Consider the following 25,396-nt stretch of genomic DNA (forward strand, 5'->3'; position numbering starts at 1 on the left):
AACTTGCAGGAACCTGACAACATTGAACATTTCTTGATGAAGTGTCCGCTGTTTACACCTTACAGAAACCACTACCTGAGCCAGCTAAAGCCTGATGACACCGGTATATTGTCTCTACTTAATGCGTCAACCGAACAATCAATATTTGCTGTCTATAACTACTCAAGAAAATGTATCCTGCTCCGCAATTGGGCCTTATTGCAATAAATTTTGTCATATATTTAGTTCAATATCAATTTTTCAATCTCAACTTTTAATTCTTAATTTTAATTGTCTATTGCCTTATTACAATCCTTCACTCTCTTGCTGGTTTTCAATGTTAAATAAATTTACTCTAAGTATTACTTTTCAATGTTATATTTTATGTAATGCCTCGGGCACTTCTTGCTAAAAGCTGTATATTTACGCTTAACGCAATAAATTATAAAAAAAAAAAAAAAATATTTTTATCGTCAAATTAAAAAAAATTTAATATATTAATCCATTTTTCGGCTGATTTTCTATACTTGGGGTAAATTTGACGACTAAAAATATTCGAAAATGATATTTTATTTTTTAATTGATAAAATTAAATGTCTTAAAATAGATCAGTGACCACAAATTGTCCTTCTACTATATTTACCTTTAGTCAAGCATTTTTATTCTGTGTACAACTACTACTACTAATATTGTTTACACATATAATACGATAAATTTTTAAATGTAGTTGTATGATGAGTGAAAGTTTTGGGTTCGATCCCTACAAGTTGTATTTTATTTTATTTCATTTATTTATTTTTTTTTTTTCATGTCTTTCATTGACTTTTTTATTAAAAATTAATTTATTTATTTCATGTATTGCAATCATGTATAGTAAATTCTACTATGTATAGATAAAATTAAAAGTTGATAAGAATAGCATATACAAATATGTGTTACAAGTTCTGAATCCTTTGTCCAAAGGAGACACCGGGCTGTCAGACATAGGATAGGACTCACGCGTAGGAGATCAGGGTTCGAATCTCCGTTGAAACCAAGTGATTTTTTAAAAAACAAAAATCGACACTATAACGGTGACCTTGGCTACTTCGTGTCCAGTAGCCACGAACCACAGTTACAAAATTTCCCGATTAAATAATTAATTATTAATTATAAATATGAATTTTAATTATTATATTGCTGGTTCTGAACGCGGGAAATAGATCTCAGGGATGGGTCGACTCGTCTTGACCGGACACGCGGTTGAAATTTAACTTATTCTAAAGACACTGGTGATGAAAGTTATTTTAGGCTTAATTTAATTATTATATACAAATTTTATTTAACCAATTTCCCAATATATACAAAATTTCCCTTTGCTTATTAATTTAATTCCTTTAGAAATAAATAAGTGTTCAGCGCCAATGAAATAAATTTATTTAACGCACCAAGCTTAATGAACACGGGAAAAATAAAATCTAATAATTATTTACGCTAGATCGCGTTGAAAAGAGATAAATATTAATAAATTTATTATAAATCTTATCTGGATTTTATTGAGTAGGACGTACTGCAGGAATCGGGCGTCGCTGCATGGCGAATCCTAGTGTGACTTCCTTTCCAGTTCCTGGGCTGTTGATGGACTTGGTGCTTGACACTGTGGCAAATCACTTCACGAAAAAAACTTAACGAATTTTGGTTTTCATAAACCACTTGTATCAAAATTAATCACTAGGACGAATTTAATAATTTTGTGGAATCAATAGAATGACTTCAGCGTGACTATCTAGCCGAACACTTGAACTTGAGTGTCGCTTGAATTGAATTCCTCGCCTGCACTTGAATCGTCTCTTTTATCTAGTCGTCTTAGGCCCCAACCTCCGATGACCCCTACCTAATTATGCGCACATGACCGATTTACGGTCACCTGCTGCGTGGAATCATCCCTTGTGGTCTAACGCCTAGCTCAGCCAAACTCGGCAATCAGGCTGCGATGAGAAGGATAGAGAAAGACCAAATCAAGACTGAGACAGCGAGAGAGCCGCACTCTCACGTCGTAAACCAACGCTGCCCGGTTATACTCCCCGTCGCCAGACTTGAGATTGGGGCTCGGAAGCTGAAGGAAAGTTAAACGGTCTTCATCAGCCTTTGGCTGCGCCTGGGCAATTTTAAATCGGGTACATAATGATTGCCCAAAATTTTCCCAGTCTCTGATTTTAACTTAACGACCAAAGGACTAATGATTTTGTTAACAATGGCTGGTCCTAAGAATTTACTAGCCAAACTAGACGACTATTGGTCGGCTTCCTTACTCAATTTTCGATTTGGGTAATATACTGGATCACCCACTTGCAGTTTGGGTGGCTCTTTAAGTCCCTTATCGTGATATACGGCTTGTTTCTCACTTTCTTTTTTCATTACTTCTTCAATTTTATGCCGTAATTGATCAAGGCGATTAACCCGAATACGCCACGCAGTATCATCGAGGTCCAAGTCATCTATTTCGAGTCCAGTAATTTTACCCGACAGCCGTGGTTCTTTGCCATGAACCAAGTAGTATGGCGACATGTGCAGTGAGGCATGATAACTACTATTATAAGCAAGTTGGAATTCGCCTAAGTGCTCATCCCACGACGTCTGGTCTTTCGAAATAAATGCTCGAATCATCGGTTTAAGAGTACGGTTAATTCTTTCAACCGGGTTACTCTGAGGATGCGCGATCGCGGTTGGTACTGACTTTACTCCCGTTTCTTTTAAGTAATCTTTAATCTCTTGATTAATAAATTCTTTGCCGTTATCTGTGATTAAAAACAGAGGGTATCCCCAGCGTGAGAAAACACGACGTAAACTCTTCTTAACATTTAGTCCCGTCTGCTTACGAAGTCTAAAGACCTCAATGAAGCGCGTGTATAGGTCTTGTACAATCAAAACGTATTGATAACCGGCTTTCGATCGCGGAAATGGGCCAGTCACATCGGCCGCGACTATGGCCCAAGGTTCGATAGGCTGTCGCGTGCGCATCGGCGCTTGAGACGAGGTCTGTTTATATTTGACCTTTTTACAAGTTTCACAGTTCTCAACATACTCGCCGACATCGCGATACATACCAGGCCAGTAGTAGCTTGTGCGTATCCGATGATACATCTTATCGCGACCCAAATGACCCGCATCCGGTACATCGTGGTTTTTCTTTAAAATATCGGGGATCTCATTCTCTGTTAAAACCAGTTTCCATGCATCTTGATCGTCAATATATTCTTTTGAGTAATCAGGTTTATAATACTCTAGTTTATCTTCACTATTTATACGCCAATCAACAAAATTCTCAGGATATTTTCTAACGTTAGCTTTCTTTATATCGTACCACGAGCGAACTTGAATATGCACGAAATCTACGCCTTTAGTTTTAATTTCATCGAGGACTTCGGACCACTCTACAGGCTCCTGGTCCTCGTATAAGCGCGATAAGGCATCCGGGCCTTCATTCTCGGTTCCACGACGATGTTCGATCGTAATTTGGTGGGCCAAGAGTTCCATGGCCCAGCGGGCAAGCCTACCGTTCGGATTCTTTGAAGTATGGAACCATTTTAATGAAGCGTGATCGGTAACCACAACAAATGGAAACCCTTCAAGATAACATCTTAATTTTCTTACGGCCCATACAACCGCCAAACACTCCTTCTCAGTTGTAGTATATCGTGTTTCGGCACCTCGTAACAGTCTACTTAAACATATTATAAGGAACTCTTTCCCGGTGTCTGGTTCCTTTTGAACCAAGAACGCGCCTAGACCCGTATCACTCGCGTCAGTATATAAATAATAAGGTAGATTTGGCTGCGGTACAGCCAAAGGTTTGGCATTGACAAGAGCTTGTTTAAGATCTTGGAAAGCTTTCTCCTCTTCCACTCCTCTTTCACCCCACTTCCACTCTGTATTTACGCTACATAATTTGTTTAAAGGCCCTTGGACCTTCGCGACATTTTGTAGATGTCTATGGTACCAGTTTACAAGCCCGCAGAAACTGCGTACTTGCTTACGAGACGTTGGACGAGGGAAATTCGCGATGGGTGCTATTTTCTCAGGGTCAGGTCGTAGACCCTCACTATCTACAATGAAGCCAAGGAATTTTACCTCAGATCGCGCGAATTTGCATTTACTTGGATTAATTAATAATCCAGTCTCACGAAAGATTTCAAAAACAAGAGACAAAATGGCTTTATGCTCATCGTAATTCTCACTTATAATTACCCAATCGTCCAGGTACGCAAAAACCTTTTCAGTCCAAGAACTCGGTAGGTTTCTCTTATGTATTCGCTCGATAAACCTCTCTCGAAGCTTATCCATGGCCTTTTGAAACGTTGACGGTGCTCCCGCGAGACCATAAGGCATGCGAACCCATTCAAATTGCCTCCTACCTTCGACAGAGAAGGCAGTATAAGGAATGGACTCCGGTGAAATTAAAACCTGATGGAACGCTTCTTTGAGATCCATGGTTGTAATATACTTCGCGTTATGTAAAGCGCTTAAAAAACGCCAACCACCCGAGGCTTTGGTCACCATTACCGGAGAACACGACCAGAAACTGTTACTAGGCCTAATATAACCTTTCTCGAGCAGTTCGTCTATTTGTTTATTTAATTCCGCCGCAATAACAGGACTACGCCGATACGGACGGATTTGAATGGGTTTAATTCCCGGTTGTAAGACGATCTTATGCTGCACGAGGTCAGTTAGACCTTGGTTCGGTAACTCCGCGAATTTTAACATTTCCGATTCTAAAAATACATCAAAATCCTTTTGTTGATCCGAAGTCAAGGTTTGACAACTAGTTCGTTTATCACGAAAATTTATAAACTCGAAAGGATGATATTCATTAGTGACTTTGAATTGCCAAGTCCTAGTAGCGCAATCGATTAATATTCCAAACTGAAGAGCGAAATCCATACCTAGGACTACTGAATAGCTCAGGTCCTCGAGGACACTCAAATACTGCTCTCCTGCTATTGTACCGATTTGAATGATGAATGGAGCTCCCCCAATAGTTTTACATTGGGTATGATTCGCGAGAAGAACTCCCCGACGGTTCGTATCATCCTGTTGTAATTGACCAGAGCTAAGCTCACGTATTTGGTCATACACTCGCCGATTGATGTAGGACCTCTCACTTCCCGTATCAATAATACCGTTCACTTGCACCCCGAATATCCAGATGGACACCGGTATACGAGCTGTAATCATTGGTGGAACAGGACCAGTACCCGTGTAAAATTTGGTCCGAGATGCAATACGATTGGCGATACGTGAGGGTAATGTTTTATCTCTGAGTATCTCAGGAAGATACGACGCGCGCGAAGGCGAAGAGCACGATGGTGGAGAGTTATGACTAACAGCTGGACCTTCAGGTTCTAATCCTGGGTCTAATTCTTCCTCCCACTCTTCTTCAGTCTCCTCATCACTCTCAAGTGGCTCCAGACCACATAGGTATGCCATACCGGGGACGTCTACGGAACTTGGTTCTTCCGATTCGTCTGAACCAATTGACACAATAAAATTGCTAGCCTCTAAAGTCTCTAAGATTTTTTGATGTATTTAATTCGGATTATTTTCGACCGAAAGAACAGAACGATCAAGACCGGCACAAATTTCCTCAATTAAATTATTAGACATTGGTAAATTAACCATGGGCTGTGCTTCTTCCCTCAAGCCTTCCCAATGATTAATTTCGTCAGTATTTAAAATAGAATGAATATTATTTGAAACGGACAATTTATTATTTACAACAGACAAATTATTAAAAATCGATAAACCGTTCGTATTATCATATATATCGCAAAACTGCGTAAATGGATTTTCTTCAATATCCAAATTTTCTAAATTACTACCACTACTACTTTCATTATCAAAGCAAATTAAATCTTCAGTAACATGATTTAAATTATTTCCAAACGATACTGGGCTGTGCAGGTCAATTAAATTGACCTCAGTCCCTAATTCATTATCATTATTATTTGAAACGGAGCTCGCTATATTCGCTATTTGATTTTCTAATACTACATCACCTATCAGTTCACCATTAGTTGACACGACCGGACCGATAGTACGCTCTAAGCCGCCATCAGGTCTCGAAAATAAATTTTTCCCAATTTCATAATTAAATTCTTTATCTGGACCGACAGTACGCTCTAAGCCGCCGTCAGGTTCCGAATTAAAATTTATTAAATTATTCGAATTACATTGTTCGATCTGACCGACAGTACGCACCAAGCCGCCGTCTGGTTCCGAACTAAAATTTATTACATTATCTGAATTGAATTGTTCGTTCTGACCGACAGTACGCACCAAGCCGCCGTCTGGTTCCGAATTAAAATTTATTAAATTATTCGAATTACATTGTTCGATCTGACCGACAGTACGCACCAAGCCGCCGTCTGGTTCCGAACTAAAATTTATTACATTATCTGAATTGAATTGTTCGTTCTGACCGACAGTACGCACCAAGCCGCCGTCTGGTTCCGAACTTAAATCTATTAAATTTTCAATATTACTATCAACAACTGGACCGACAGTTCGCTCTAAGCCGCCGTCTGGTACCGAAATTAAATCATTTACATTATTTGTTGAAATTCTTTTAAATTTATTTGGTTTGTTCAACCAGAACTGATGTGAATGATAGCTACTAGGGCTCCGATTTCCCCTTCTTATTTGTTTTTCTAGATTTTCTAGCTTTCGCGCCCTTTTTCCTCGGGGAATAGGAGGGCGAAGCTAGTTTTTTGACTGATCAGTGCGACTAATCTCGCCAGCACTGGTCGGTTGTACTTCGACACAATGGTTGTTTACATTATTAATATTATCATAATTATTATTAACATTATTATTACGAACAAAACGATTCGAACGGTTACCACGATTGTTTCGATTAAAATTATTAAAATTTGGATTCGGGTTTCTCCTATTGAATTTATTCACATTTGGTTGCCCATGATTCAGGTTATAATTATTACTATTATTATTAAAATTATTATTATTCGAATTATTATTTGATTGAACAGGAATGGCTAACGGACGTAAATTTGAACTACTCATAAATCCAGGCCTAAATGAATCGTCATTTACTCTAAAACAATTTTGTCTGACGTGTCCTCTTTTAAAACAAAAGTTACAGACATCTACTCTGTTATTCATACACTGTTCAGACAGATGACCATTTTGCCCACAGTTAAAACAAAAGTAATGGTCGGAATTACGACCAGCAGTAACTTCACTAAACGTACGCGATATGACATTTGAGTTGCCACTATTATTCGCGTTGTAGGAATAACGTACTCGATTCTTTGGAGATTTATCTGATGAAAAATTATTTTGAGGAGTTTGGACAGTAGCTGTCGATGCACAAACAATTAATTTGCCGTCATCACCCTCTCTAATTTCCTCGATAACGAGTGGTTGTTTATCATTTATCATTTCAACCAAAATTGGAGTACGCGGGAACGAATGCACTGCTGAGAATCGCGATTTTTCTTTTGTTTTAGCGTGTGACCTATCGGATGGCTCAGACACACGTTTATTTTCTTCTAATAGCGCGGCAGCCTCATGTAATACCGATAAGAGGTCATCATAAGTGTTTACTGACCTAGAGAATACTAAGGTAGAAAGATTCCTAGGCAAATGATTACGGATGCACGTAACCTGTTCTGATTCAGGAGGTGGGTTACGCATCTTATTATATTTTTGTTGAACTCTAAACGTAAAATCTATTGACGATTCACCAGATTCTGGTCTCAACTGACCAATTTCCATCATTAACTGAGTGTCCGTCTTTTGTGAGCCAAATGCTCTTAAAAATTCCCGTTTGAAGTGGTCATAATCAGACCAATGTCTACTGTACATGTCATACCACTTAGTAACTTTCCCAGTAAAAATATATCCAAGAATTTTTACATAATCCGTTATGAGCCAACCCTCACGAAACGCCATGGCTTCAAATGAAGCCAAGAAACTATTGGCTGTTAAATCGCCTTGCAGAAAACGTACTGGTTACGCTCTGACAATTTCTCTTATATCGCGCCATTTACGTAGCGAAACCGCCGCGGCGTTTGGAATTAACAGATTATTCGCCCTAGGTTGGTCATAGTATTCTTGGTGTGTTTCTTGACCATTATTAATCCGATATCCATCGTAATTCCCATTGAAATTATTATTATTATTACCAGCGAATGAATTATCCCTTAATATTTCAAAATTATTGTTGTAATTATTTATTGGTGGATTATTACTTAAATTATTATTTTGAATTACGCTAGGATTAATAATGGAGTAATTATTACTATTATTGTTTAAATTATTATTATAATTATTATTACAGAGACCGGCCGTATTGTTGTGAACATTATTTATTCCACTGGTACTTGATTGTAAATTCTCCGGGAGGGCTGAGGTCGTAGCAGCCCTATTATCGTGAATCAAGTGACCTGTACTACACTCCCCGTCGCCAAAACTGTGAGTTACCTCGCGAACAGTTTGTGTAATTGACTGTACAGGCACTTGCTGATTGTTTACCCGTTGCGTGCTCATAGCTATGGTCAAATTTTGTAAACAATTCAAAATTTGAGCCAGGGTAGTTTGAGTTGCCGCTTGATCAGCCTGTGCGGAAACTGGAATGGTGCCAGGAAGAAAAACGGATCCCGCATGAGGCTGGACTTGATGTGAAAGTACCGGTGGATGGTTTTCTATGAATACTTCATCCATAGACGTTCGTAAATTATTATTAATATTTGTTGAATTTAAATTTAATTGTGCATTTGTATTAACGGCCTGTGGGTCGCTCGTTTGAATTGACCCAGACGAAGTTGTAACAGTAATAGGTGTAGTAACGACGGTACTGGGTAGAGTCACGGTAGTGATTGGTATAGTGGTGGTCACTGTTGTGACCATAGACGTGGTAGTCGCTACCATATTCCCCAAGCTACGCCTTACTGGCGGTCTAACCTGCTGTGGAGTGTCTGCAGTAACGGTCAAATTAGGTATACCGGGTAACGGAGTATAATTTGGCATCTTCGAGCTCGCTGGCGAAACCGTAGTGCTTGACGTAGTCGAGGGTGGTGAATGCACTACCCTGTTTTGATTCCTACCGTTAGAGGAACTAATGCCTTCGAAGATTATTTCTTCGCTTTCCCGCCTACCCGATTGTTGGAGCACACGCTTAGAATTTTGACGCGTCAGTGGTCGAGTGTTACTCATAATATGATTAGTGGTACTTAATTTTAATTTATATTGGCTGGTAAGACAAGCAGCTTACGAGCCCCAATAATACTTAAATATAAAATTTAATTACCGGTAGTAAATTCAAATTTCTTAAAATATTTCTGTTGAAATTTATTCCTTTGTCACCGGATTAAGAATTTATTTTAGTTACCAGGTGACGATAGCTAAATAATCTCTAACAATGACAGTCTTTGTAAATTAAATTTTATTTATTTGAATAAACCATAATGGTTTAAGTAATGAACCACAAATCTATTGAATTTTAATTTGTTTAAAATTATTATAAAGAAAATTTTAGACGATGGCTAAAATTTTAAACTACTATTTTATTTTATTTATTAACTGATAATTTTTTCGACGCTTAAAACTTCAAGCTCTGAACTACCCAACTCTATAAACTACCATTATCTGCAAAACAAAAATAAAATAAAAGTAATTGAATTTATAAAAAAATTCAAGACCATCTAATTACATTATGAAATAACTCAAAATAAATATTTAAAAAAAAAAAAATTACTTATATTGTGTTGAAAAAAAAGATCAAAAAATTTTATTACTTTTAAAATAAATATGTATCAAGTTATAGAGAGATAGAGAGATCGTCTTTTTTCCAAGCATGTGCGCGTAACATGTAAGTTGTCACGTGCAAAATAAAAAACGTTTAAGGAGGTTCGACCTAACAGTTATAAAAATCCATTATTTTAATTTATAATAACATAACGAATTCATAAATTAAAATTTACTACTTATTTAAGTAAAGAAAGTAATGAATGACTTGGTTATTTTTGACTCATATGATTTAATAAAAAGATTTGGCAACAAGTTAAAGTTGGAAAATCCTTTTTACATTAGATTCGATCGAACCTCCCTAACAAATGCTGATATTAACCGAAGATTAACGAAGACTATTGAATTATTGTTCTGCAGTTTAAAGTAAAAAATACTACAATAGATTCGAAGTTTTATTCCAAGTACCCGATGAAAAAAAAATTTAATGGAATTGTATAAAATTGTGTAGAAAAAATGGCCCGATCCCATTGTATACAATCGTATATAGTTATATCTAGTTGTATACAATCATATACAATCGTATATAATTCTATATAAAAATGCAAAAAAAAAAAAAAAATAAAATTATATATAAATGTATATATTTGAATACAATTATATAGAACTTGTATATAATTATATATAATCTATATTTAGAACAAGTACTATTCTTTTCACGCAAGTATTTTTGTATTCTCCAACCAAGAACACAAAAGTTGCTTTAGCCAAGAGAAAAAATTTCTTGGGAGAAAAGATCGATGTGGAGAGGAGGAAAGTCACCGGTGCTAGGCAGCAGCAGCGGGAGTAGTTCGGTGCTCGCCACTAGATTTCGCCTACCATTTGTAGTGGGCCCCTGGTACGAAAGATATTTTAGAATTGTTAAATTCCAAATTTCAGTACGATTTTCTTCGAGTACTCTGTCATTTGACTGAGCTACAAGTACTTTTTTGAATTGTACTATGGTATATCCTATAGTACATCATGACTTTAATATTTAATATTAATGTTCACTTGAAAAACTTTTTGCGAAATAAAAATACAAAAGAATACGTTTCAGATAAAAAAAAAAAACATAAAGAATCAACACGTCAATCTTTTGTTGAGAGAATGCAATTTGATTGAGAAAAATTTAAGTCTCTTTTGAAGAAGCAATCTTTTGGATCAAGAAATTTTTTTTTTCTTTTGACCCAAGCAACTTTTATTTTCACTTAAGCAATTTATTTTTCGGAGCAAGAGAATTTTTTTTCACGCCAAGAAATTTTTTCTTGGCTCAACGGTTTCTTTTTTTTCAATCAAAAGACGTTTATATTTTAGAGCAAGAAATTTTTTTTTTCTTTGGAGCAAGGAAAAATATCTTGGTTAACTGTTATCAGATCATTTTGTCCAAGTTTTTCTATGAAATAAAAGTTTTAAACGTAAAATAAAGACAGAGACCTGATGCTTTACTCTATAAACTAGCAAAGTGCACTTGAATTTTTTGATAACTTCCATTTGTTTACGAGAAAAGCTTGGACAAAGTTCCTATTTACTGTACAAGTGCAACAAAGATAGTACCGTTTATCCAGTTGAGTACGAATAGAGAAACAAATGAAAACGTGTTTAAAAAAAAAAAATACATCTTAATAATAAATAAATAATAAATACACTTTAAAGGCAAAAAAGCTATCGAAATCTTGATTTTTTTTCTTACGACATTTTTTTATCATAAATGCGCTGTAAGAACAAACAGAATAAAAAAAAATAAAAAATTGTTAATTTTTGGGTTTTAAAAAAGTCAGATGATTACTTATGAGACGCTTTAATAATTGAATATACACAACAGATTAACCTCAAAATGGCGAAATAGCGGGAAGTGCTCCTTCTGTAGTACTCTCAACTCCCGCCTGGAGTATTTGTTACTGCAGTGTGCAGTAGAATTAACCGCAAGATCGGAGTAAATTCAACTTATTAACTTTGTAAAATTTGTCGCATATTTTGTAACTTTTATCATTTATGTGGTATTTTTAACTACAAACACATTTACTGCAACCTTGTAGTAAATGATACTACATATTATTTTCAATATAGAATTTGAAAACTTTATTTTTGAAAAAATTATTTGTATCTTTATTTGGAATTGATTAATGAGGGTGAGTGTAACTGACAAGCGGTAATTTTTTAAATTTTTAAATAAATAAATCAAATATAAATAGAATAAAAATTTTTTAAATATTATCTTGAAGTTAGCAGACAATTAACAATTTTTGGTTTTTTTTTTAACAATTAATCAAATACAAAAAAAATAAGCGCATCTAGCAAATTAAATGAACTATAGATGCAATTTTAAAATTTTTTTTAACTTCCAGCTATGAAAATTGAAAATATTTGAAAAGAAGGAAAAATATTAGTTGCGGACCGATTTTCGAAAATCGACCCGATGAAAAAAGATTTTTTGTTATACTCGTTCCAAAGGTTAAACTTTTGAGCGCTTGGTGGCTTCCGTAAAGGGACTTTTTTAGAGACTCTACTATACCGTCTTTTTTTCACGGCCTAAGCCGTGAAGTTTTACCCCCTCCTTCTTTTTACTAACTTTTCGTGTACACCCAGACGAAGTTGAGAGAGATCGTAAAAAAAAAGTCGCATTCTAGTGTACTGACCAATGAATTTTAGTTAAGTTTAAACTTAGTTACTATTGAGTGGCGCTAATTATTTCTCTGCTGGCAGTTTATTACGAAGCGGACCTAATATTAATAAAATAATAACAACGCCATTTTATTAACCATGAATACACGATACAAGTAAATTATCACCGTATATTATTAATATTAATGCAAGTAATACAAATTAGTCAACTATTTGTTTAAGAAATATCTAAATTCACCTATGAGTGTGAATGTAGCAGACATCAGACAAATTTAAAATTATAAATAAATAGAGTAAATAATTTAAAAAATAATATTTATAATAAATGCACATATTAATATTTGAATTTTTTAAATGAGCATTTTTTGAAATTTAAATTTATTAATTATTTACTCTATTAATTAATAATTTTAAATTTGTCTAAAGTCTGCTACATTCACACTCATATTCACCTACAAGTGATTGAATGAAAAAAAAAAATGACATTATTTGCCTCCTATCCTCAAAAGTTAAACTTACCCTGATTAAAAATACTCATTGAAAAGGATTGAAAATTATTTCAATTCTTTTCAATCCATACGGAAGTTTTGGAAAGTATTGAATGGAATTGAAGTTTTAATCCTTTGAATACTTCGTAATTCTTAAAATGGAATTCAAAAGTATTGAAAGGATATCAATCTTTCATCATTTCAATACCTTGCAATATGGAACTATTTTGGTATTGAGAAGAATTCAGAAAGATTCAAAAATGTCAATTCATTTTAATTCTTTTCGATCCTACACTGGATCCGAAATATCGAACTATTTTGGTATTGGGAAGGATTCAAAAAGATTCAATAATGTCAATTCACTTGAATTCTTTTCAATCCCACACGTAGCCCGAAATGTGATACTATTTTAGTATTGAAAAGTATTCAGAAAGATTAAAAATATCAATTATTTGAATCTTTTTCAATTCCTCAAAAGTTTAGAAATTCTCATATTATTTTTGGATTCAATAGAATTGAAAAGTATTAATTTTAGGCCCAGATAAAAATCTGGTGCTATAGAAAGTATTCAATTCTCATCTTTTTCGTGATTATATACAAATTATATACAAATAAGATATAATTATGTACGATTGTATACAAATGAATCAGGCGATTTTTTCTATCCTATTTATACATAATTTTATACAATTGTATAAAATCTTTTTCCATCGGGAAGTACATGTCGATTTCTCCTTGGCCAACATTACATGTGATCTGAGACGTTCCCTACTCTACTGCCCTGGGTGTGTAATATACTTTTTATTACAGATGTTCGCTAAAAATAGGAATGTAATGGAATACTTAAAACTACAAAACTTTAAAAACAATTTTTATTTAATAATTATTATTATTTTTACATAATTGTGATAAGTTATAAATGATAATACTAATTTACTCTTTCACTTATATTGTTAATAAATCATTTTTAAAAATGATCATAATCGTTAGTATTCTTTGTATGTATTTAAAAAAATTAAAAATTTAGATTGCAGGTTAATAGTTTGACTTCTTTCCTATTGGCCAATAACATAATAATTTGATTATTATATTTAGTTATTTTCAGTAGTTTAGTGAATATTTCAGTCCGTACTACTTTTTTTTCAAGATTATCGAAATTCAAATTTTTCAAATGCTGGAGATTTTTTAATTTGAAAATTGTTAATTCAGCTAAAAATAAAACAAATATGAAAATTTCTTATTATATGAAAAAATAAAATTATAAGTAAGAAATAAATGAGATGAAATTGACCACTTGAAAAACCCTGATTCAGAAATCTAATTTGGAATGATTCAATCCATACTAGAGTGTATACCTATATATAGTCAATTTTGCCAACTTTGAATTTTTTTAGATCGTGTTTGAATCATTCCAAATTAGATTTCTGAATCAGGGAAATAAATTGATGCAATTATTTGCAAAAAGACATTTTTATATACATTACTTTTGTGGCCCTGGTGAAAATTCTTCGGATTTTTGTCTGAAAAATTTCTTTAGAACTGAGTTTTCGGAGAAAATTCCGAAAAATTTCCGCCAAGGAAGTTTATTATTTCTCATACTTTTGGTTAAATTCAAGCTAGTAAAAATTTATAACATAACCAAATTATTTTATCATAATAGTATTGAGACTATATTAATAGATAATTACCTTTTCTTGTACCTAAAAAAAGATAATTAAAATATATGGTCATGAATTGAATCCCATAATCATACGGTATAATGCTTTCTGGTATTTCGTAGCGTTTAAGTATTGTAAGATGTCTATTGCGTTCGTCGAAACGTGATATTTGAACGATAAATGTCCTTGCTCTGAAGAAAGGAACTAAAAAATAGTTACAAGGTGTATATTTAATTAGGCTAATTCTAAGCAATCATCTATTTTTTTTTCTTTTTCAAGGGCATACTCTCAAAAGGTTCAGTAGAATAAAAAAAGACGCCTGTTTAAATTTGAGCCCTTAATATTAATATTCAGTACTCCTTGAATACGATTTATAATTTCCCATTTAAACCCAGTGAACACACTAACGTAACAGTCATATCACATCTAGAGAACAGATAATGTAGCAAATTCAACATAAATTATACATTCCGATGATATAAAATGTAATGTAAATGGTATGTCAAGTTTGTGACGTAAATGTGACATTAAGATTACATGCATGTTAATGACCGAGTGACATCACATTGGTGACCTGAATGTGACATTATATTTATATCACACACTAACGTTAGCTTTACATTCTAGATATTATCTCAAAATTAAGTAACAAAATCAACTTATAAGTGACATAATCTTGGTGATTCTATTGTATCGTCACATTTACATCACAATGTAATGTTTCGGATATGTTCATACTGTTACTTCATTCTTACATAAAAAATAGTTATATTTATTTTACATCGAAACATTTCATTACATTTATGTTAAAAATTTTACTTTAAAATGATGTACGTATTTCGACGGCATTGTAACAGAAAGGGTTATGCATAAAAATTATGTAAGGTACCGGCGGGTAATAAGGCCTAGCTAAGGGAGATTTTGAATAGAAATCGAAAATATTGCATTTAATTATCAAAATGTATTATTAATCTTTATTTCAATACATTACCCATAAAATGTACACGGAGACAAAAATATAGTAAAAATTACAATCTTATAATAAAATTTACTAACAAATATGAAAAAATACATTCTGTATTATAAATATTACTAAACGTTTAGTAAAATTTACTAGTTAGTAATAATTACATAATAAGATATTAAAAATTACTATGCGTAATGTATTTTTTGCTAACACAATTGTATTTTTAACAATCTGTATAGTAAACTCTACTATGTATAGATAAAATTAAAAGTTGATAAGAATAGCATATACAAATATGTGTTACAAGTTCTGAATCCTTTGTCCAAAGGAGACACCCGGCTGTCAGACATAGGATAGGACTCACGCTTAGGAGATCAGGGTTCGAATCTCCGTTGAAACCAAGTGATTTTTTAAAAAACAAAAATCGACACCAACACCAATACAGATGACATAAATAACAATAATAATCAAAATGATAGTAATAATAATAATAAAAAGTTAAAGCTAACAAAAAATTAATTTAATTTTTAACCATTCTAATATAGTAAAATTTATTAAACAGAATAGTACAATTTACTTATCTGTTTATGAATTTTTCATATAAATCAAAAGCGTTTCAAGATTACTATCTAAACTTAGTAATTCTTCCCATATTTTTTTGTAAATTTTACTATATTTTTTTCTCCGTGCAATGAAGTAATGGTAATTTTTACCATAAACAAACAAAAAATTACACTTTTACAAAAGCCATACGAATAGGCCTTATTTTACTTCGGTATTGTAATATGGTCTACGAGTTAAACAAACTGGAATAGTTCAACTATACTTAATAAAATTGGTATTAGAGATGAATTATCATTGCTTGAATTTAGCAACAATACTTTTCAAGAGTCAGAAGACTAGATTGTTTTTTATAATTTCTTTGCGCTACGATAGCATATGAGGAATCATGAAATATAGAAGACAGGGAACGTGGTATCGGGACTCTGTAAATTTGTCGTAACATCTCTTATGCAGGACCTTTCTACTGGAGTAGCCTTTAGCGGAGGCGATTATTTTAAATATAATTTCTGTCACTTAGGCCTTATTACCCGCGGGTACCTTATTTGTTATACATATATAATTAATATTTTTACATTCAATTTGTGTAAAAATTAATATTTAATATTGAAACGCGTCGAGGTTTATGTCGAATCGGTGGAATAAACTTTTTTTTTTATTATATAAATTTACATCTGTATGTTCATTTGCTTATAAACAATTTGAATGATTATTTTATCGTTATTAATTCATTTGTTTTATTATCGAGCTTCCAATTTCCATTAAGAATATTTTTTGACCTTATCTAGTACATTAATTAGCTGATGAGATATAAAATTCCAAATTTAAAAAGAAGATTTCCCCGTGTTATTTAAAAAGGAAATTCAAAATTACAATCAGGAAGTACTTGATATTAATATTAAGTGCTAAAATTTCAACAGGCGTCATCCTTTAATCCTGCTGATACTTTTGAGAGTATGTCTTTGAATAAAAAAAAAAATTAATACACAATAAAGTTACATACACTTGTTGACGGCTATTACGACATTGATACATGGAATGGTAAAATCATAATTCTGATTAGCGTTCTGCATATACGAAAAACCCGCAGTATGGGTTCGATCATAAGCACTAATTTTCACTGGTAAAACTTGCGATCGTGAAATTTTAACAATTGTTGTTAGCAAAGTATTTGTTTTTACTCTCATAATTTCATAAACTACCATTATCTGCAAAACAAAAATAAAATAAAAGTAATTGAATTTATAAAAAAAATTCAAGACCATCTAATTACATTATGAAATAACTCAAAATAAATATTTAAAAAAAAAAAAAATTACTTATATTGTGTTGAAAAAAAAGATCAAAAAATTTTATTACTTTTAAAATAAATATGTATCAAGTTATAGAGAGATAGAGAGATCGTCTTTTTTCCAAGCATGTGCGCGTAACATGTAAGTTGTCACGTGCAAAATAAAAAACGTTTAAGGAGGTTCGACCTAACAGTTATAAAAATCCATTATTTTAATTTATAATAACATAACGAATTCATAAATTAAAATTTACTACTTATTTAATTCAAGAAAGTAATGAATGACTTGGTTATTTTTGACTCATATGATTTAATGAAAAGATTTGGCAACAAGTTAAAGTTGGAATATCCTTTTTACATTAGATTCGATCGAACCGCCCTAACAAATGCTGATATTAACCGAAGATTAACGAAGACTATTGAATTATTGTTCTGCAGTTTAAAGTAAAAAATACTACAATAGATTCGAAGTTTTATTCCAAGTACCCGATGAAAAAAAAATTTAATGGAATTGTATAAAATTGAGTAGAAAAAATGGCCCGATCCCATTGTATACAATCGTATATAGTTATATCTAGTTGTATACAATCATATACAATCGTATATAATTCTATATAAAAATGCAAAAAAAAAAAAATAATAAAATTATATATAAATGTATATATTTGTATACAATTATATAGAACTTGTATATAATTATATATAATCTATATTTAGAACAAGTACTATTCTTTTCACGCAAGTATTTTTGTATTCTCCAACCAAGAACACAAAAGTTGCTTTAGCCAAGAGAAAAAATTTCTTGGGAGAAAAGATCGATGTGGAGAGGAGGAAAGTCACCGGTGCTAGGCAGCAGCAGCGGGAGTAGTTCGGTGCTCGCCACTAGATTGCGCCTACCATTTGTAGTGGGCCCCTGGTACGAAAGATATTTTAGAATTGTTAAATTCCAAATTTCAGTACGATTTTCTTCGAGTACTCTGTCATTTGACTGAGCTACAAGTACTTTTTTGAATTGTACTATGGTATATCCTATAATACATCATGACTTTAATATTTAATATTAATGTTTACTTGAAAAACTTTTTGCGAAATAAAAATACAAAAGAATACGTTTCAGATAAAAAAAAAAAAAAAAACATAAAGAATCAACACGTCAATCTTTTGTTGAGAGAATGCAATTTGATTGTGAAAAATTTAAGTTTCTTTTGAAGAAGCAATCTTTTGGATCAAGAAATTTTTTTTTTCTTTTGACCCAAGCAACTTTTATTTTCACTTAAGCAATTTATTTTTCGGAGCAAGAGAATTTTTTTTCACGCTAAGAAATTTTTTCTTGGCTCAACGGTTTCTTTTTTTTCAATCAAAAGACGTTTATATTTTAGAGCAAGAAATTTTTTTTTCTTTGGGGCAAGGAAAAATATCTTCGTTAAAGTAAACTTATTTTCGTTCAAAACGTTGAATTTTTAGCCAGAGATAACTTATTTTCTTTAGCCAAGAATTTCTTTTCTTAAACCAAGAAATTTTCAATTTCGCTTCAAAAATAACTTTTTTTTTGAGCCAGAGAATTTAATGTCTTGAACAAAAAAAAAGTTTTTGAATCAAGTATTTTATTTTTATTAAATCAAGAAAGAAACTTCGGAAGACAATAATTTTCTTGAACCAAGTTAACTGTTTTTTCTGTGTACGAATACAGTACGTAATTATGTACAAATTTATATGTTTGTATACAATTATACACAAATTATATGCGAATTATATACAAAATATATACAGTTGTGAACAATTACATATAATTATGTACGATTGTATACAATTCGATCGGGCCATTTTTTCTATCCAATTTTATACGATTGTATAAAATCATTTTTCCTTGGGTATAAGTAATTTTTCATCATAAAATTAATAGGTTCTAAAAAATAATATTTTGGGGAGTAAAAATTAATACACGTAGAGTAAAAGTCGGTAGATTTAGATAAAATATGCACAATAACTGATTAAATATGGGATCGCAAAAGAGCATAAAATTAAATAATTATACCACTTTATCTGCTGTTAAAAATTACTCACAAGTAGAGTAAAATATAGTCGAGTGATATTAATATTTCAATGAAAAATATTAGAAGTTAAAATAAAAATATCAATTTTTGGATTGGCCCAGAGTTACTCGAAATTACAGAGTAATTATTCAAAGAACATTTTTTCCGTATGAAAACAACATTCAAGGATAACAATTCACATCACAACTATAACTATACGTACTTTTCTCTCCTCTGCATGAAAATCAATAAACTTGAGAAATTCAAATAAATTATACCTAATTATTAATAATTTTTTTGTAGTTATTTCATTTCCAACGTAATCCAATCTGATGATGTGCATTGTTTCTGTACTATTATTTATAATGTAAAAATATTCATCAGTTCCTCGTCTTGTTATGAAAAAGAAAAAAATTAGAAATTTATTAAATTTGACCAGTATCAGTTAATAAATTGATAACTCTATGAACTTTCATATTTATTACCGAATATTTATTGAGTTCAATGAATCTTGTAAGAAAATAGATGATGGTGTTGGAATTTTAGTCTTTTTTTCAACGTCCCAAAATAAAAGTTGATTGCGAAAACATACAACATAAATGAGTTTTCCAGTACCTACAAAATTTTACTAAATTAAATTTCGATAAATTCATCAAAATACAAAAAGAAACTTAATATTTATAAGCTATTAAATAGTAAATAAATTATATTGATTCACCAGTTATCCAAAGTTTCACTTCAATAAAATCCAATAAAATTGGAATTTCAATCCCACGATCTAATCCAACATTACGATCAACATGATCGTCAAAATAAAATGCATGTGATAAGTGGATGCCTTCATCAATCTTATACAACCAGTTTAAACCAATGCGAGTTATTCCCACAGCAATATAACCAGCTAAAACAATTCATTTGAAAATATATTAATTAAAACTCAGCAATAGTATATTGAGACAAGGGATGAAACAAGACAATTACAGACTAGGGTGAAGTTGGCTGCTCGAGCCGTAGACGAGGCCTGATCAACCGCAGTATATGAAATCCCGTTTCATCCTTAGTCACACACTAAGGTACCCGCGGGTAATAACACCTAAGTGACAGAAATGATATTTAAAATAATCGCCTCCGCTAAATGCCACTCTAGTAGAAGGATCCTGCATAGAGATGTTACAACAAATTTAAAGAGTCCCGATACTACGTTCCCTGTCTTCCATATATCATCGTCCATCATATGCTGTCGTAGCGCAGAAAAAATTATAAAAAACAATCTAGTCTTCTGACTCTTAAAAAGTATTGTTGCTGAATTTAACTGATGATTCATCTCTAATACCAATTTTATTGAGTATAGTTAAACTATTCCAGTTTGTTTAACCCGTAGGCCTTATTACCTTACCGTAGTAAAATAAGGCCTACTCTTATGGTTTTTGTAAAAGTATAATTTTTTGTTTGTTTATGGAAAAAATTACCATTACTTCATTACATTTTATGGGTAATATATTGAAACAAAGATAAATGATAATTAATTCGATAATTAAATGCAATATTTTCGATTCTATTCAAAATCTCCCTTAGCTAGGCCTTATTACCCGCCGGTACCTTATATTTTTCTCGATTATCTGCATCGGAAATTCAAGACTTAGTGTCAACAGCCAGTAAGAAACGTGTTAATTTCAAGCCAATAATGCGGAGAACTGTTAGAGAATGAGAAATCTATGATTTACAGGCATTTAATAATAAATGAGACAAAAAAATTATTTTCACTCATTTTTTATTAATTTTTTACCACGTTTTTATTAACTCGCTTTTATGTATGTCTGTTCGAGTGGAATTTTGTAATTGATTTTAAAGTAACTTCTCGATGAGCAGGAGACTTGAAATTTGGAACAAAGCTCAAAATTAGATGACAATGCAAGAAAATGAAAAAAAAAATTTTAAAAATGAGAAGAAGCAGCACTAGAAGAGGAAGAAAAAAATTAAAAAAACAAAAACAAATGAAAAGAAATCGAATAAATAATTCATATTCGTTTGTTTGTCTGTTCAGTACGAATTTTTTATAATTAATTTAAAACTAATTTCTGGATGAGTTATATTTTCGAATATAGCTCACGACTGGATGACAGATAAACAAACACTGTGTAATGAGAATACAATGAAGGAGATGGAAAGAATGTAACGACTAGGACCTCCAGCACCATGAATAGAGTCAGATGTTCAAAATTTTTAACTAAAAAGAATCTGGCTTTGATTTGTTTTAATATTTTGAAGTATAAATCCTATAAAAAATGAGTTTGATATATTGGTAGGTAGAAATCGCGATTTTCTATTTCAGATTTGATTAAGTGAAAAGAAACTGAAATAAAGCTAAAATTTGTCGCATGTCTCCGTCATCATCTTGTCCAGGCCTTTAAAATCGATTGCAAAATTTCACTCACACAATGCTAAAAAGCAGAAAATAATTATCGAAATAAAAAAAATTTTTAATATACCACGTTTTTAAAACGAACTGAAAAGTGTAAAATAATATTTCTTATTTTCATGAATATTTAAAACCACATACAAATTCCAAACTTCTTACAGACAGTCCTAAAAATTTATAATTGTGAATTTTTAATAGTTATGAAAATATTTGTAAGATTTAAAACGAAAAACGGGGGGCGCATGCAACAGATAATTGATGCATTAATAGTTCAATTAACAATTTTAATGCACTGCAAATAATATGGACTGATTTTAAAGTTTTTTCATTGATAGCTCTTCTCTACACTTCTGGCTTACAAGCTTGGCCCAGAGTTCAACGTAGGTGAACCAAGCCTGAGCCAAGCCTGGGCCCGTCGTACTTTCCTATCTGGGACACTTCTTATAGTTATATATTGCATGCACCCCACGTTTTTAGTTTTAAATCTTACAAGAATTTTCATAACTATTAAAAATTCATAATTATAAATTTTCAGGACTATCAGTAAGAAGTTCGGAATTTGTATGTGGTTTTAAATCTTCATGAGATTGAGAATTATTATTTTATACTTTTTAGTACGTTTTAAAAACGTGGTATACCAATCATTTTTTTTTATTTCGATAATTTTTGTTAATTAAAATTTTCACTTGAAAACTAAAATGAGTAATAGAAAGTGACAGGTAAACAAATGAGAGTAATAAGGCTGCAAATGAACATTAAATATAACTGACACCGAGCAGAAATACGCATGTCTCTACCTGCTGTATAGAGGTATTTTCGAATTACGAATTCACTAGCAGTTGTTTGCAGCATTGGCTTGAAATTAATTTGTTTCGACTAGCTGTATCGACACTGAAACTTTAAATTTTGTCGCTGATATTATTAAAAAATTTTTGCATGACTAAGCAATCTAGAAACGACTAAATATTATAGGAGTTTCCGCTTACATTATAAGTAAAAATTACTGAATCATACTAAGTAATATATCACACATATGTAGTCGTCTACCCGAGCCGAAGGCAAGAATGGTAAAAAAACGGATTGGGACGTCCTACTATACATTTCTCCGTGGTGTGTATACAATTTTTCACCAGATCTGTACCTGAAAGTTTAAATTTTTTCCTCTGTTTGTGAGAAGAATGGCGTATGCGCTAATTTTTATCATTTCGTTAGAACAAGGCAAAAATTTAAACTTTCAGCACAGGTATGGTGAAATAAATTACCATTATAAGTAAAAATTACAAGGATTCAATAATTTTTACTTATGCGGTATGTAAAAAATCACTTTATTTTCTAATCATTTATAATTTGCTAGTCATCTATCAATTGTTGCTCAAGTTTTTTCTTTTGTATTATAAATTTGTGATTTAATGAGTAAAAGCTAAGCATTGAAACTATACTGATTACATTAAAAAAACATATCTTACCTAATAAATCAAAAGAGCATTCTATGTCTTCAAAATTTAATGAACGAGAAAATTCTGCAGGAAAATTGTCGAAATCATTCAAATAAATTCTGCCTGCATCAATTGTTTTACGCCATTTTCTGTACAATAAAAATATTTTTTTTAACTCTTTTTCTTTTAAATGCTTGTAATTAGCACTTTTTAACGAGGGATATTGTAGTTTAATCAATTGATTCTTCCATGGTTTTATTTCGTTCATTGAACATTTGTCCTTCCACTTTGTCATATCATCAATGATAGCTTTCCAATTACTATCGACGTGACGTAGTGCCTGACGTTCTTTTTGTTCAAGATTAGAAAATATTTTTCTTTTTATTTCATTTGGCAACTGACTAAAGCTCATTGTTAATTTTATTGTATGTACTATTATCGAGAATTGAAAATTTAATCAATTTAAATATGACGAACTTGAATTATTTTCGTTAATATTTTTTTTATGTTACGTAGATCAATGACTTGATCAAACGACAGTTTTTTAATTAATGAGTATGAGACACTTTCATTTACTTTATATAGAATATCTAAATGAGTAATAATAATCGAGAAATATTTCCTGGTCATTGTTAAATGTATCACCGATGCAAGTCGACGTATTTCTAATTCATCCTTGCATCTTCTATGCATGATGTATAGAAAAAACAGGATTGTGTCAGAAATCTGTAGAAATTGAATTTTTCGAAAATCCTAATTCAGATTGTGCCTCGACTCAAGAGTCGTAGTTTTGTTTCTCTTTTATGATTCATACCCTTGTAGGAACTTACAAGCTCTGACAACGGGGCTAAGCACGGACCAGGACTGGGTAACCCAGCTCTGGCTCCCCAGTGTCGGCCCTACCTAAGGCCCAGGACTGGGCAACCTAGCTCTGGCTTCCCAATGTCGGCCCTAGCTTAGGTCCAGTCGTGGGCAACCTAGCGCTGGCTTTCCATCCTTGGCCCGAGATTAAACCAGAAGTAGTAAGCCCAGCTCTGGCTTCCTAGTGTCGGCACTAGCTAAGGCCCAGTCGTGGGCAACCTAGCGCTGGCTTTCCGCTGTTGGCCCCAAACGAGACCCAGTCATGGGTAACCCTGCTCTAGCTCTTCAATATTGGCCCAAGCTTGAACCAGAACTAGTTCACCGAGCTCTGGGTTTCTACGGTAGACCCTAGCTAGGACTCAGCTATGAATAACATCTACCCATAAAGGAAGCCCCCGAGTTGAACGATGGGGCCATGCCTGGGACATTATTGGGAAGCCCGTCTTGGCAAACCTATACTGTCCCATGCCTGGGCCATAACTGGTTAATTAGTATTGGCCATTCCAATGATTACCCAGGCTTGGGCCAAGACTGAATACCCTAGCTTTGGCCAACCCTAGAGTCACCCTAACATGGGCCAAGATTGAATAACCTAGCCTCGGCCGTTGGATGGTTACCCTAACATCGGCCAACACTAGATAACCTAGCCTTGGCCAAGCCGAGAGTCACCCTAACTTGGGAATTATGGTGGTAGAGTAAGATAATTAAGCTGGGTTCTTGATAAATAATCAATTAAATTTAATAAATTTTATTTTCAAAAATTATGTAATTATAATATAAATAATACGAAATTATTTTTATCTTTCTTAATCGAAAATATAAATTAAATTGCTCTTTATATGTCATAAAACCGAGTGGTTGTAGTAAAATGACCAAGTAGAACATATAAAAGTTTCAATTGAACGTTAGTAGGTTCGTCCAGTAGCCAGCGTTCAAACCCAGCAATCAGAAGGACGGCAGTTCCCGCCCAGAGCCCAGCAGAATTTTCACCGAGTTTTTTTCACGTTATTTACTTCACTTAAATAGTTTAAACGTTAATGATCACAAACTCTAGTACTTTAATAATAATAAATTTTTTTTTTAATTGAATTTATGTGTTTTTTCGATGCATGGGCCAAGTCTGGCAACCAAGCATGGGCCAGGTCTGGCAAGCAAGCATGGGTCAGGGCTGGCAACCAGGCTTGGCACCCAGTTATCATTCCAGACTTCTACCAAGGCTGGAACAAGGCTGGCTTACAAGCTTGTTCCAGAGTTCAACATAGGTGAACCAAGCCTGAGCCAAGCCTGGGCCC

The 25,396-nt window shown here is 32.6% G+C and overlaps 1 protein-coding gene across 1 annotated transcript; it reads right to left on the reverse strand.

Annotated features, from left to right (window-relative positions):
• Positions 1 to 13,736: 13,736 nt before the first annotated feature.
• LOC106694147 (uncharacterized) lies at positions 13,737 to 23,838 on the reverse strand. Its single transcript, XM_053741262.1, has 7 exons — positions 23,274 to 23,838; positions 20,107 to 20,289; positions 19,874 to 20,003; positions 19,612 to 19,780; positions 17,068 to 17,272; positions 14,567 to 14,740; positions 13,737 to 14,087 (listed from the first exon to the last, which is right to left on the reverse strand). Exons 1-7 carry the CDS (start codon positions 23,653 to 23,655, stop codon positions 13,894 to 13,896), a joined length of 1,437 nt encoding a protein of 478 aa, XP_053597237.1. The 5' UTR covers positions 23,656 to 23,838; the 3' UTR covers positions 13,737 to 13,893.
• Between the last annotated feature and the right edge of the window lie 1,558 nt (positions 23,839 to 25,396).

Source organism: Microplitis demolitor, chromosome 8, assembly GCF_026212275.2.
Source record: "Microplitis demolitor isolate Queensland-Clemson2020A chromosome 8, iyMicDemo2.1a, whole genome shotgun sequence".
In the NCBI taxonomy this organism is placed as follows: Eukaryota; Metazoa; Arthropoda; class Insecta; order Hymenoptera; family Braconidae; genus Microplitis; species Microplitis demolitor.